Here is a 15,689-nt window from a genome sequence, read left to right as displayed (position 1 = left end):
AAAGAGGAAAGTGATCGATGATGTAGAGTGTGCCTAAGGAGAGTCACATGGAGAGAAAACATTCTCTCAGGCTTTCACGGAGAGCATATTAGCCAAGCAATGGCCATGACTCATCCTCAAGGCTGACACTGACAAAGGATCTACAATCTGAGGTACGGGATCTCAGGATAAATCCTGAGGTGATTTCACTGATCTTATCAGACTCAAAAGCTACAACTCTTGTTGCATAGGTTCTGCTTTACCTTGGTCTTAACCATCCAGCCGAAAAATATAAAAACAAAGTATAAGAAGTAAAACCATTCTGTTATGTTGAGCTGTAGGTGACTCAGGTCAACAATTTCTGACACTGCCAATCAAGCAGAAGATCCAATACTATTATGGACTACTGGACTCTTTTAGAATATTTTGCTGAGTTAACACACATATAATATTCAAATGACAGAACTAAACAACAAAAGAGGATACAGATGAATGTCCATTTTGTGTCTGTGTATTCAAAATAGTTAGGATAGATATATAGCTACATTCTCTTAATGAATAGAGGGATTTGTTCTAATAGTGTTTGTAAACAGGATATCATGTCTGCATGTTGTATAGCAAATAACCACTAGGGAGAGAGTATGCAATGTGTTAATTATTGAAACTGTCATACTAATTTGATTTGAAACTGTCTCACTGCTATATGTCTCTCAACAAAATTATGGGAAAAAAATGACTCAGGTACATCCAGAAATTAACAATTAAAATTCAAAAATGATTAGAGAACCATTATTCATAAACATACTCTATATTACTGGTAATAATTTGAGAACACTTAAGACATCTTATAAACCATGTAGTGAATGCATTTTCATAAGGGACACTAAGTACACTTATCATTGGTTCTATCTGTACTTCTTTAGGGATTCTATCAGCTAAATAGACATTCAGTTATTCCGCATCTCTGGGAACTTGTTCAAAAGATACTTCAAACAACTACTTTCTTTTGGGGCCTCCTTCTTAAAACTTTCTGGGTTGGTTTGCCAATCCAAAGATTTCACTGGCGCTGGGGAGATGGCTCAGTGGAGTAAGTGCATCCCTGGCAAGCGCAAGGGCCTGAGTTCAATCCCTGGTTCTGCAAAAAAAAAAAAAATAATAAAATAAAAAATATGCTCAAAGATTTCACTGGCTTTCTATTTTTAGCTATGCAATGTTGCAAGTATATTACATGCCATTTAGGGAAAAAGTGTATTAGCCTGACATTTTATCTGGCTATATTTCCTATTATAGAACTAGTATAATTTTAGCTCTTACCTACACCTGGGATCATTAGTGGGATTAGAAAGCAAGAGAACATAGTGACAGGCAAGTTCAAAAATGTAAGTTTTCAGGGTTTAAGACTACAAACCAAAAATGTAAAATTTTAACTTTAAGAATATTTAAAGACATGTATTTATATGATATTTTCAGATTTACAAATTGGCCCTCAAAGTGTATGTATTTTCTACATTTTCTTGCTGGTAAGATCTGGTTTCCCTAAGGAGAAAGCAGTAAGATCAGAATAACAGGAACAAATGCCCTGAGTCTGCATACAATCAACCAAAAGAACTCCTACCCAATATCCTAGTCTTAACACTTACAATTTTATGTATTTTCTTTAGAATCAGTAAGTTCTACAAAATAACTCTTCTATCAGGGATGCATACCCAGTATCTACTTTTGCTTCCCTAATGGCAGAACCTTGAGAAAGTACACAGCCGAAGAGTGTTTCCCTGACTCCACAGCAGCTGGTGGTCATGACAAGTTCAAGTCAGTGAGATGAAGACTTTTCTTCAGATACAGGTATACTCCTTCCTGTCCCTTCTTTTTGCTTCTAGTACAAAACACAAAGGTGTTATCCACAAGGGCAGCCTCTTCCTGGAAACTTCATATATGGATACACATGAACATGGCAGCCTTCTTCCCAAACACTGAGAGCAAAGACCAAAACACCAAGACCATGATGAAATGGTAAAGACACTGCAGGATTCCTAGTCTGTCCACTCCCTTATCCTGTCTGATATATAGATGTTCATAATTTGTATGGTTACATTCCAAATTCACATAAGATCATGATCATGGTGTAAATTTATAATTTATCAATATCTACTTTCAACTGGCTTGAATTAAAAATCAAAATGACAAACATTAAACAAAATATGTAAACTTTGCTCAGTTCTCTCAGTTATATCTCCTCTTTATTTAATAAGTTCCAGTCTTTTGTGCAAAGACTTGAAGTTAATACTTGACGTACTGCAACAGGTCCCAAATTAGTTTTATCATCTCTATTTCTTTATCAACTTCTGGTTACTAGAATGATCATCTAGAAATAATTTTCTTTATGAACAGCCCTAAAAACCTGTCATTGCCTCCACGATTCTACACTGAACCTAAATACCTAGTTTCAAGTCTCCCACCATTTGAAACTCTTTGTGACAATCTCCTTAATATATCTTTCACACTGATGAGTTACTCTTCTGGTGTATACTTCTCACCACTTACCATATCATTTCCTATGTGTTTCCTGATAATCTTCAACTCTAATTGTTCTTTCCCACAAATTCTATTAGGAAGAATAAAATTTCTTCTACTCTTCCCACCCAAATTATATAAGGAAGACTTTCTAACCCAAATCCTTTACAGTGTAACACTATTATTACAATGATCTTGAAGAATCTTTTAAAATTTTCATTTGCAAAGATTCCAGAAAATTTACAGTAAATATTCTCAAAGGGTTATTTGGTAAGTTTCTAAAGGACAAGAACATTAGCTATCTTTTATCTTTCTTCCATGTTTGGCACAGAAGTTATTTAGCAAGAGCTAAATAAACATGCCTGACAAAATTAAGTATATACATTTATAAATTGGGAAACTAGTCACAATAATTCAAAAAGGGCCTTATTAGATCTTAAGGTACCTATACAAATATGGTCCATTAAAAACTTAACATTCACATAAATGTAAATTGACCAAAAATATACACATATCACAGACAATTGTGTTATCAACAGTAAATTTAATTATTAAGTAACAACCTTAAAATAAAAAATTTACTAATTTAACTTACACGTAAAATTTCAACAGGTTTTCTAAAATAACAAGAAAATTCTCTACAGTATTGAAATTTACAATAGATCCTCAATCAAATTCTCAGTATACTGGGGCTAAAGATATGAACTGTTTATATCATGAGGAAGATTTTTTTAAAATACTGGTTAAAACTCTGTAGAAGAAACAATTTTCAAAATTATTTTTAACATGAACTTATAATACTAACAAAATATAGCTACAGTATAATTTGTGAGAATCCAGCGTTTTTCCCTGCATGCATGGTCAGTATAAAGAAAATTATAGCATACTCTCCTAACTTTATTTTTGAATTTAAATTATTTTTAGTACTTATGCTTTACAACTACAGTCTCACACATTAATGTGAATAGGGATAAAGCTGTTTTTCCTCTTCATTTAAATCTTGGCAACCTTAACTCTCAAATCTCACAGATCAAACTTGATTTAAAAGCCCACTAAGAACAAACTGCTTAGCTGGAAATCTGGACTTCACAACTAAGGAGTCTCATGGCCCACAAAATATGGAGGGAAAATCCATACTGTCTAAAAACATAAAACTGTTCATTTTTAATCTAATGTTTTATGAGCCAGCGATAGAATAAAAAGATAATCTTTCTCTTACCTTCTGGTTGTTAAAATTCCTAAACCAAAGCTGTAAAATAACTGCCTTATATCATAAACACTTTATACACATAGATAATACTTATTGTTTTTCTTTATATTGTAGTATTCTAGCTAGGATTTACTCTTAACTCATGAACTCCTAAGGGTCTTTAATTAGGTCACAATTTCATTTAGTGATGTCTGACTCTCACATTACAATTATTTGATGAGATCTGAGTTTATTCATGCTAACAGTGATTCTATTTGAAAATGGAGAACTGAGTAATTTAACACCACTCAGATCTCAAGACTATTGTGTTGTTTTTATGAAAATTACCTATTTTTAGTGTATTGTCAAAATTAGCCAGAAATCTCAGGATAAATGACAGATTTTAAGTTTTCAAATAGACTATGGCCTCGAACACCTGAAGTCTTGCAGGTAAGAAAACAGACCTAAGTGAAGTGAATCAAAGAATAGGCCCACACCTAAAGAGGGGCTACTACTCAGATTCAACTGATTATGGATATATTACTTCCAATGTTCAATTTTTCAAAGGAAGCCAAGAATTAAACTTGTATGTGAACCTTAATGTTTAAATATAATCAGTTAATTTATTAAAAAACAAAAACTTTGTGTGCACTAAATAAAATCTACCTGCAGGCCAATTACAGTACTCAGACTGCCAGTTTATGGCCTCTGGTTCTTGCCTCCACCACCGACAGCTGGCTGATGAAATCCCTCCAACCTGAACACAAGCCAGTCTTCTAAGTTGGTCTCCTTGCTGTCCAAACTCGACACACACATCTCCGGTTCTCTCAAACTTGCCAGCACATGGACTTTTAGGCAGGGCTACTGTTCACTCAACAAGCAGAGATCATGGTGGTTATTGAGTCTACAAAAAAAAAAAAAAAACCTCCAAACTGAAACTAAGCAGACCTAGGCCATTCTTCTTTCCAAGTGTATTTCTATGTTAACTATGTCTCAGAGATAAAATTTAAGTATATATGCCAAAACCGTCCTGACTTCATGCAATAAATATCTTTGAAACAACTCGTGTTCTAGCAGTTTTGTCTCTTCTTATATGCACCTTTAAACAAATCAAAGTGGTAACAGTTTCAATTCTGAAAAGCTTGTTTTCAGTACAAGTACTTTTTAAGGAAAATTATAACAGTGGGAAATTTTTCAAGGCAAGAGAGGATATAAAAAACAAATAAAAGATCTAAGACATTAATAAGATGGTTTCTCTTATTCTTTCATGTCTCTTTCTGTTTCATTTTGATGCTAAGCTATAACCCACGCCAACCTTTTTTACTTTCAATTCTGAGACAAGATCTTGCTGTTGCTTAGGCTGACTTTGAATTTGCAATCCTATGGCATCAGCCTCCTGCGCAGCTGAGATTACAGGCGTGCTCTACTATACCTGGCTCATTCAGAGTTGTGCTCTCATGTAAAGAAAATTAAAGCTACTAGGGGGCTTGGAAGTGTTCCTAAACTTTAGACAGTACGAGTTAGTGTTCTTATGCTCAAATAACAGAATATTCTTCATGTTAACTTTCCCAATAGTGTTTTTATTCTTGAAGAGTTAAAACAGTAGAAATTATTTCCTTTATGTAAGAATTTTATAGAGAGAAACTGAAACTTTATAGAATGAATTCCTGATTCTATTTTTTGAAACATTAAAGAAAGATCAGCATTCTTTGAAAATTTGATAGAATATACTTTGAAGCTGTCCAGTATGTATTTTTCTTGCTGAGATTTCTGAAGAGATTTCAGGCACAATATCCTGATTTACACAGGTGTCCATATATTTTATTTCTTCATGTCTCACTCCTGATAGCTTGTTTCTATAAATTTGTCCATTCTTCAAGGTTATATAATTAGGTGACATATAATTATTTAACACAGTTCCTTATATTTTTAAATTTCTGAACGAATGTTTTCTTTCCAGGGTCTGAAGTACTGGAATCCACCGATCAAAATAAACCATCATATAATTTTCAAGAATGTGTTCTTTAACTTCTAAGCTCTGCTCTTCTTTAGAATTACCTGGGGAGGGGGTAGAGATTCATATTACATCAGTAGAAAACAAAACTATTTCTCAATAAAAGTTAAATAGCCTTATGTGCATAATATACAAAACTAAACACATAACAGCCAATTTGGAAGGAATCAGTGAATCCTTTGCCTTATAAAGGATTTAAATTTTTGTCTAAAATGGACTTCTTCTCTCAACATTAAACATACTTAGGTTCTCAAAACCTGATCTTACAGTTACCTCCAGTCACTAATCTCTTCAACTGTAATTTAAAAGTATCTAGATTAATGGTTTCAAATGTGAGGATTTTATAGTTATCCAAGAAGATAAAGAATATTCTAAAACCCAAAAAGCCTACCAGAAATCAAGCACTTCACGATTATATAGTATAAACCCAATGAAACATAAAATTTCTCATATTAGGGCTACAATTATATCAACTGGAGATTAAGACTTCATCTTTTGCTGAATACCTTGTTAAGTAGACAATTTTCAAAATACACAACTGGCAGCCGAAATAAGACAAAAGGGGATCTCTAATTGTAACCAGACCCAGAGGACGAGGCTAGAATACCTCCAATGTTTTCAAAAGAACACAGCTATTATTTTACATAAACACACCTATAATTTATTAAAACTTAAAACACATATATACTCTTACTTTCAGAAAAAAAAATACTTCTATATTTAAATATTTAGAATGTTTATAATAACAAGAGAATTAAAGTGTCTAAAACTTGTCAGAGCACACACCCACTCCTATGCTTCCCAATACAATGTTACATAGGTCCGTTACCTAAGCCAGTACTTCACTGTCCTACAAGATACTACTGCAGACATTGCAAAAGAAAGTAGACACATGCAAATGAATTTACAAAATGCTCATTTGAGCAGAATTCAGCAAGTTTCCTTCCTAGGTTATTTTTCGTAAATTTATATACTTGGATTTTTTATTACTTTGTTGGTCTATAATTTGAAATAAGCATCTTCTAAAGTGTAAGCAAAGAGAAAGTCTAACAAAAACTATTTTCTTCCCTTAGCCATGACTCCCAATTTCTTCAATATTCTTGTGGAAACCAGCTCTACATGTAAATAACAGCACTATGACCAAACAAGGATGTATTATGGTTTTTTAGATTATTAACATTTATCCGAACACAAAAGTTTCTAAGAAGGGAATCTATTAACATCTTTTGGAAATAAGAGTTTTCAGAAACCTATTAGGAAAACTGCCCTACCTGGCACATCCTTCCATTGTATAGAAATACCAGTAAGAGATTTTTCATACGAGATTTCATTCACTCCTACCTCAAAGCAAAGCTAGGAAATCAATTAGGTAATTAGGATAACTTAAAATGATGAAAATTTTGACAAATTTCAAGATTACAAAACTTCTCAGCAATCAGATCATTCATTCTCCCCTAAAAAGTAAAAAGCAGTGGCAATCAATCTTGTAATCAGAATCCTCTAATGTACAGACTGGGAAACATCTAAATTCTTTCATTAAAACTCATCAACATGAAGGGCCACATATCAATCAACAAAACTGAATGAGATATGTGAGCTATCAGAATCAGGCAGAGAGAATGACCCTGAAGGTATCTTTGAAGTTAATTATTTTTAACTTTTTATTCATTTTAATGAGAAAAAAATAGCAATGAAACAGTTTCAAAAAAGGTTAGCAGGACAATTACAATAATTAATACATTGTATATTGTTGCCTTCACAGTAGTTATTCAGAGGACAAGATGCAGACATCATATTGTCTAGACATTATTAGTACAGACCATTCTCACTGAACTATCAGAAGGTAGCTGTGATTGCATATGCAAATATATATATTTTTCACTCCAAAATGGTACTTCATTTATGTCCCCCTTTGTGTTTTGTTTTGTCAGAGATGAGTATTCCACTGTTGTTAGAGAAGCTGTATTTGGAGAACTCTTTAAAGGACCTTTTCATAATTTATGCCAATTCAACTATTGTAGGTACTTAAATTCAGCAAAATAGCCCATTATACTCCAATAGTCCGTAATAGTAGTGGGTTGTCAGCAGAACTGGCAAATGTCTGTATATGGTTTGATTTCTAAATTTCTGTGTAGATATGTGTAATTGTGTTTTTTTCACATTCTATAGGGATTTAAAGTTTAGAATATCTATCATTGTTGGAAAATATCAGTTCCATGTTATGTCTAAGGCGTTTGATATTCAGATAGTGATGTTATACTCAATTGTCTCTGTTACAGGATAATAATATCATTAAGCTTCTCTTCTGGATGTTTAGCAACTAAAGTTTGCAGACCAAAAATTAGAGAAAAAGAGGGGCCACAAGGATAGCTAATATTTTGGCCTAGTCAGGAAGGACTTGGGATGTAAGAGAACCTGCGTTGTGACATCTTGTAACTCAGTAGTATCCCAAATTTTCTGATTAAGTAGATTATTAGGCCACAGAGGAAAGTGATCGATGATGTATAGTGTGCCTAAGGAGAGTCACCTAAAGAGAAAAAAATCCTCTCAGGCTTTCACTGAGAGCTAATTGGTCAAGCAATGGCTGTGACTCATCCACATGGCTGACAACTGACAAAAAATCTACAAGGTTCTGTATATGATCTCTGAGGAAATTGTGGGGGGAATTTGACTGACCTTGCCAGATACAAAAGCTACATTTTTACTTATATAGGTGTTGCTTTAACTTGGTCTTAACCATCCAGCAGAAAAGTATAACCACGAGGTACAGAAAGTAATGTCATTTTAATATGCTGAGCTAAGACTGAGCTGTAAAGTTAATTCTTGAGGGCTGGCCAGATAGCACAGTGGATTAAAGTGCCTGCTTAGGCAGGAAGAGGGGCTGGGAGTTGGATCCCTGGCCTGCTGTGTAGGCCCCAATCCCAGGGCACGCTGAGACATCAAATGAGGCTGGGCATGGTGGTGCACACCTATAATACCAGTGCTTGGGAGGCTGAAAACAGGAGCATCACTATGAGTCCAATCTGTATAGTGAGACCCTACAGATCCTGTACTAAATACATTAAAAAATAAAGTTAATTCTTACTCAAGAAAAGAAATTCTGGTTGTACCTTTGCTGCAGCCACAACATGATCCTTCTTAATGATTCCACACTTACTCTCACAAGCATTTATCCTGGCCTCTTCTGCTAACCGATGAATAAACAGTAAACAGTTCAAATGAACCTTTAAGAGAGAAAATATCAATTTTTAAATCCAAACACTGTTTTGAAACAATGACATTTAAATTTATAATGTAAATTTTAAAAGTATGTTAAAGCATAACTACTATATTTTAGCTCTTATTCTACATTCTGCAATCGAAAATTTTTTAACTTAAATTACTACATGTTGCAATACAAAATGACTACGACCATCATTGGGGCTGGTGTATGTACATAACACATCATAAGGTCTTTTTTATATCCCATTCCCTTTCTCTTCCCTCCTCCTCTCTCTACTTCTCCATCCTCTTCAACCACAGTCAACTTAAAATATCTATTCAAAGCTTGGCACAGTAGCACACATCTGTAAAGCCAGCACTCTGGGAAGTTGAGACAGAAAGATCATTAGTTAAACATTATCCTGAGCAACTTAGCAGAACCCTGTCTCAAAATAAAATAATTAAATAAAAAGAGCTGGGGATTTAGCTCAGTGCAAAGAACATAGGTTTATGCCCCAGTAATGCCTCTCTAAAACTTCAAAATATTAAATAAAAATTTTCAAGAATGCTAAATATGAAAATATATTTACTTTCAAATCAATATTAATCATTACTTGTTATCCGTGAATTACCATCACATAATCAAATGCACTATTAATAATCTTTAAGTCTTTTTAAAAATTTTTGCTTCAAATAGATGATATGAATATAGTTTTGGGAGCTACTAGCATTGTAGGAAGCTGCGTAAGGATACGTGGAAGCTCTGTACCATTTTCAGACCTTGTGAGTCTATAATGACTTTCAAATAAAATATAACACAAAACATTGTACAAGGAGGTAGGCTTCAAAAATCAGTCCCTCTTCCACATCATTCTCTAGTCAACCAGGATAGCCAGTTTTTTATACAGTCTCATAAAAATAAGCTTAGATATATCCAAGCCACTTATGTCATCAGATTATACAATACTGTGTATAGTATATAAAGTTTTCTAATGTATACATCCTATTTATATTAGAAAATGACACATACCATTAGAAAATGATATACACATTTTGGCTAATATTTTACCTAAAATCGACATCCAAACAACAAAAAAAGTACTAATCGACCTACACAAACATACCCTGAAAAAGTTAAGATGCACACAGTGCAAGCAAGTGATAACGTAAAGTGAGCTGCAGTCCTACATCTCACCCCTCCTTCTGCAATCACAGGCAGTGCTCCCTTAGATTCTGCTCCTGTCTTCCCCACCCTTTGCTTCAGCCAGGTGTTTTGAGGACATTACCAACTTAGTCCAGTTAGATAGCATCTTTATTTTTTACCTTTTATTTCTACATGTTTGGCGTGTATATTTACATTAATGTTAGAGTGGCTACACATACTAAATACATCTTGACTTTTATTCCTTTCTCTCCCCACCAACTCCTCCCTCCTGTCTCTAGATTCCCTTTCCACATTTTCATTATTTTTAGTTCATGTTTACAACATTCTAGATGACATTAACTGGGGGTAGTTGGTATATGAAGTATCTTAAATCTTCAATCTTTTTACATTCTGTCCCCTTCACCCCCCACCTTCAGACGCTTGGTTCCATTTCAGTTTGCTAGAATAACTTTAACACATATTTTCTTTCATTGTTTAAAGGTCACGTAGGTAGTAAGTGATCTTTGCAGTTAAAACCACTCCTAAACAACAGCACTATCTTATGTGCTGAAAACAATACTTAATAAATGTTAATTAGGTAATATTTCAAATGTTTTATGCAATGCAGAACTCTTTAATAGATTCATATTTTTAAGAGTGCTCTTGTGATAATCTGGAGAAAAAAGATTAGGGATTCAACGTTAACAAGATGAAAAGCCTGTAAGAAATACTTTTTGATACACTTGCTGAATTTTCCTCTATAACACTCATAAGTACTCTGCTGTAAAGCACTACAATCCTCATTCATTACAGCATGTCATTCAATTAGTTATACACTTCCAATAACATTCCACTTCTTTTTATTGCAAAAAATAGTCCACAACATGGCAGAATTTCTTCGGTTAATCTGTATGTTCTACTTTAAAAGATAGCTTTCAGATGTTCTCAGGACAAATCCTATATTTCTTCACACTAAATTCCACTTGAGTAGGTCTTTGCAATTTCATCTCCTGCCTTCCTCAACTCCCATACTTTGTCTTCTGAAGTACCTTTAGAATTCCAATGCATCTTTGCTTCTAGAAATCCTTCTGGTTTGCAGACTTCTCAAGCCCAACCTGCCAGAACGAAAGACTACATGGATCAACAACACCCTGAGCTTCCTTCCTATCATGGCACACGGTACACTGTGAGTTGCAGTTTATCTTCTTCCTCAATGCACTATTAACGAAAACTACAGTTACCCCTCTCAATACTGTTTCTATTATAGAAATACGTACTATAGGCATCCAACACGCAAGTTGCACTGCAAATTAGTTCGATAGGGGATTTTTATTAAGGAAGCAGTACGCTTCAGGTATAACGTGTGAACAGCTTTTGCAGCTAAGAGGTGTTCTACCTTGCGTCTAGGAAGGTAAATACACAGTTAAGCACTCTGGATCAAGTCTTTAGTACGCTGCATAAAGTAAGGCAAACAGGCCTGTGTGTTCTGTCAACACAGTGAAGAGGCAAGAAGTTTAAGAACCGCCCCAGCGGAGCTGCAAAATCCTGCACGTCACAGAACACGTCTTGCACACCTTCGCAAGCACACTCAGCAGCAGCCCAGCCTGGGTTCCGTTCGGGACACCCCAAGACCCTATTTCGGGCAAGGGTTGGGCACTGAGCCGACGCTGTTACCGTCTCCCCGCGAGCTCCTGACACCTCCATTCCGGGTCCCAGCACCAAGGGACGAGGCTGCGAGCGGACAAGCGAGCTGGGGCTGCCTCCCCGCTGCGGCCGGAAACGCCGAGCCCCGACCTGCGGGCGAAGGAGCGAAGCGGGCGGCCGGCCCTCCCGCCCCGGCCCGGGCCGGCGCTCACCAGCACGTCGCCGCGCGTCTCCAGACGAAGGTGGGGCTTCTGCCGCTTGAACAGGCGCCTGAGGAAGCCGCGCGGAGCTTTGCGCTTTACGTGCTTCTTCTGGGAGACCGTAGCCGACAGCGCCATCGCCCCGCTCAGCACCCGCCCGCTCGGCGTCCAAGATGCTCGGCGCAGCGCCGGAGTTCTGGGAAGCTCTGTCAGGAAGGGCGCGTCGGGGCCGAGCGGCTTCTTCAGTCTCACAGACCACAGCTCCACGGTTTGAACCTGCCGCCAATTAGGCGGGTCGGCGCCAGGAAGTGACGTCGCCGCGCGGGCCCGCCACCGGAAGCGCCCGGCTACAGATGATTGACACCGGCGGTGGGCGGGGCCCTGAGCTTCCTGACGTCATGGAGAGGCTGAGGCTGCCTGAAGTTCTGCATAGTAACTGCTCCATGGAGCTGTTTCCTCTGAGGTCCCTGAGATGATGGGAAAATGTATGAGTTCCTTAGTCAGGGCAGCTTCACTTGCTTTCCAAGTTCTCACTGCAATACTGAGTCTCATACCCATGGACTAAAATCTTTATAGCAGCACAACTCATAATACCTAAATGTTGGAAGAAACCTGTATGTCCGTGAATCAATAAAGAAAATGTGGTATTTACACTCCATGAGTATTAGTCTGCTCTAAAGATGAACAAGTCATTTATAAGAACATGGATGCAACTTGAGACCATACTGTTAGGTGAAATAAACCATAAACACATTGTTTCTCTTAAAATCAAAAGCTCAAATTCTAGGACTGGGGAGGTAGCTCAGCGGTCTAAGGGCCCGCCTGGCAAGCACAAGGACTTGGGTTCGATCCCCTGTACCGCATGCTGTGCTGGCCCTGTAACCCCAGGGCTTGCCGTGCTGGCCACTGAAACCCGAGGCATGGTGGTGCACACCTGTAATCCCAGCACTGGGCAGGCTGAGACAGGAGGATCACTGTGAGTCCAAGCTGTGAGAGTGAGACCCCATATCAAATAAATAAATAAACAAATATTTTTAAAAGCTCATTTGTAAAAATGTGTGCTGGGAAATAGGGACAGAGATCTTTTACAAATGGAAAAGGGACTAAAAGATAGTGGGATGGGAGAGTGAGCAAAAGGGAAAGAAATATTGAAAAGAACTGAAATCTGCTATATACTTGGACAAACATCCCATGAGGGATGGAATCATTATATACTGCAAACATGTACTAATAAAGATTTAAAAAGAAGATTGATTGTTGTATTAGGATTCCTTAAGATCCAGTGTCTTCTACCAGTGTCTGATTTTCATGTGTTAACAGCTAACCATTCACACTTCCACATAATTTTGTTTGAGTTTAACTTTTTCTGTGTGACTAATTTTTTAAAATAAATTTGGCTCACTTTAAGGCCTCTCTCCCTAAACTTTACAATCTATAACTTTCTGGTATCATTTAATCCTTATTCATTGAAGCCTTTTTTATGTCTCTAAGAAGTTAACTTCTCCATCTTCTGAGTGACCATATCATTAGTTGTAAAATTTTGGTCAGCCCCAGATCAATCCAGAAAACTTATTAGAATGCTGCAGGTTACCATTCCAAATTCTTTGATAAACTATCTCTGAACTTACGTGGTGTTGACACTAATGTTGCATTGACATTGCCCTTTGATACTGCTAGACTATTCTGTGAGAGCCAGCTCTGTCAATTACTGTGCTCTAAATATCCTTCCACTCACAGTCTGACCTCCCAATCCGGGGACTTCCTCTCTGCTAGTGATTTTGTCTTACATCCCACAAGTTACTTGGACATGTGTTCATATATGTAGTCATATATGCTACCTGGTCATCACCAAATACCCTACCTACTCTTCCATAACCTCAATACATCTAGTCTCACTCTTCAACCTCATGTTGCAGATTTCCGTTATCACAACTCCAGCCATTCTTCAATGCCACTGGAATCATTGTCCACTCTATTTTCTGTCCCTGCCCCACCCCAGTCTCATTCTATGCCTTATCTTCTTTTTACATCATTGTACTGTCAGCTAATATTTCCCTTTTCACTGTTTTGCTCACTTATCTGACACACCTTAACTCTGCCAGTTAAATTCTTAATCTGTTTTAAGTATGTGTCTGTACGCTAATATCAACTTAAGAGAACCATATGCAGGCCGGCAAGATAGCTCAGTGGACTAAAGCGCCTGCTTAGGCAGAGCGCAGTGGCTGGGGTTAGATCCCTGAGCGCAGTCTGGCTCTGCCTCCGGGCGTATGAGATGATGACTGAGACTGGGTGTGGTGATACATGCCTGTAATCCCGGCGCTTGAGAGGCTGAAAACAGGAGAATTGCTCTGAGTTCAATCTATGTGGTGAGACCCTGTAGACACTGTAGACCCTGCAAACCCTGTACGAGAGAGAGAGAGAGATTTGCTGAGCCATTTTATTTATCTGCCCACTTAAATAACCATGACATGCCTTTCCCCTCACTTTTTGCCCCATCTCCACGCTCAACGAGTGATAGCGCTTCACCAGCAAAACTGAAGAAACTCAGAAATTTTGTACACTTTCACTACCACATCTACACACAAGATTTCCACATGTTCCAATGAATTACATGGTAGCCACTTCACTTGTGTGTTCTCCTTTTTTAAAGGACTCTTGCTGAATGTTCTCCCTTTTCTTTTGCTTCATGATTTTCCCTTCTTGGTGAATTTTCCCACATCATACATCCATGCTATATGTTGAGTCTTTTGAAAAGTCCTTAGTGGAACCTGTTTTAGCTGCTTCCACTTTATAGCTAGAAACAGTTGGCTAAATTCAGAATGATCAGTATCTCCCATCCTCTCTTGAATCACACTTTGGTACCTCTCCCTTCTCCAAAGTTCTTTTGATCCAACCAGCCATTACTATGAGACTTTTAAAGCAATGATCAGTTCTCAAGCTCTAGCTTGTTGGACCAACCAGAAGTATTTATAAGACTTTATAACTATTTACTCCAAGATAATATTTTCTTTTAATGGACACAATTCTGTCTGATTCCTTGTGTCCTTGGTCTCTAAATCTGACATACTCTATGACTCAGGCCTCCCATATCTTCTCTATTTTTACTCTGTGTATGATCTCATCTCATATGACTGTAAAAAAAAATGCTGCTTATTTTCACCCTTAAATTGCAGACATGCAGACTCAGTTTTCCATGAGGACAAGAGTCTGAACATCATCTTTAGTGTCCTATGACCAGAATTAGCCCTTGATCTTCCCTGTGCTCTCAGCCCATTCCGCCTACCCTCTCCCCACTCACAGCTGATGTCTCTAGCATCCTTCCGACTACTCAAGCCAAAGCCAGGTCTCCACTTCCACTCCTCTCTTTCTTACCTCTCACTTAGTCTTTCAGCAAGCAGCTCAGCTCTACTTACCGCTCTCTGATCCCATCTCGCACTGTCATTGCTACTGCTCTGGTCCAAGCCACCTTCATTTCTCTCTCGGACTATTGCAACACCGCCTTTGTCAGCCTGTTTCTATTTATGGGAGCCTCAAGGTGGATTTGATGCAGACATGCCCTCCCTCCAACACCATCATATTACTGATTGGGTTTCAACACATTTATTTTCGGAGGACACAAACATAAACACTACAGCTGATGTCAAGGAGGCTGTTAGAGCCGTATTTAACTAGATTATGTCACTGTTCCTCCTCCAACCCTTCCAATGGCTTCCCACCTATTTAAAGAAAAGCTCCTAGAATGTAAACTAAGAAATTATAAACAACGTTAAAATCAAAGATCATTTAAGTAAGGTATTTACAAATCAA

General features: G+C 37.3%; 1 protein-coding gene across 2 annotated transcripts; it reads right to left on the bottom strand.

The window, feature by feature from the left end:
* Positions 1–5,465: 5,465 nt before the first annotated feature.
* Cenpw (centromere protein W) lies at positions 5,466–15,363 on the bottom strand. Of its 2 annotated transcripts, XM_023714193.1 has the most exons (4): positions 15,296–15,363; positions 11,895–12,349; positions 8,804–8,917; positions 5,466–5,737 (listed from the first exon to the last, which is right to left on the bottom strand). In XM_023714193.1, the coding sequence occupies exons 2-4, from the start codon at positions 12,018–12,020 to the stop codon at positions 5,711–5,713; spliced, it is 267 nt and encodes an 88-aa protein (XP_023569961.1). In that variant the 5' UTR covers positions 12,021–12,349; positions 15,296–15,363; the 3' UTR covers positions 5,466–5,710. The 2 variants fall into 2 exon arrangements, with proteins under 2 accessions (XP_023569961.1, XP_004630360.1); XM_004630303.2 differs by lacking the exon at positions 15,296–15,363 and having other exon boundaries at positions 11,895–12,418.
* Between the last annotated feature and the right edge of the window lie 326 nt (positions 15,364–15,689).

The sequence above is a fragment of the Octodon degus genome, unplaced genomic scaffold (assembly GCF_000260255.1).
Source record: "Octodon degus isolate 3935 unplaced genomic scaffold, OctDeg1.0 scaffold00034, whole genome shotgun sequence".
Lineage (NCBI taxonomy): Eukaryota > Metazoa > Chordata > Mammalia > Rodentia > Octodontidae > Octodon > Octodon degus.
Note: the sequence above shows the minus strand (reverse complement) of the source record. Positions and strands in the feature narration are given on the sequence as shown.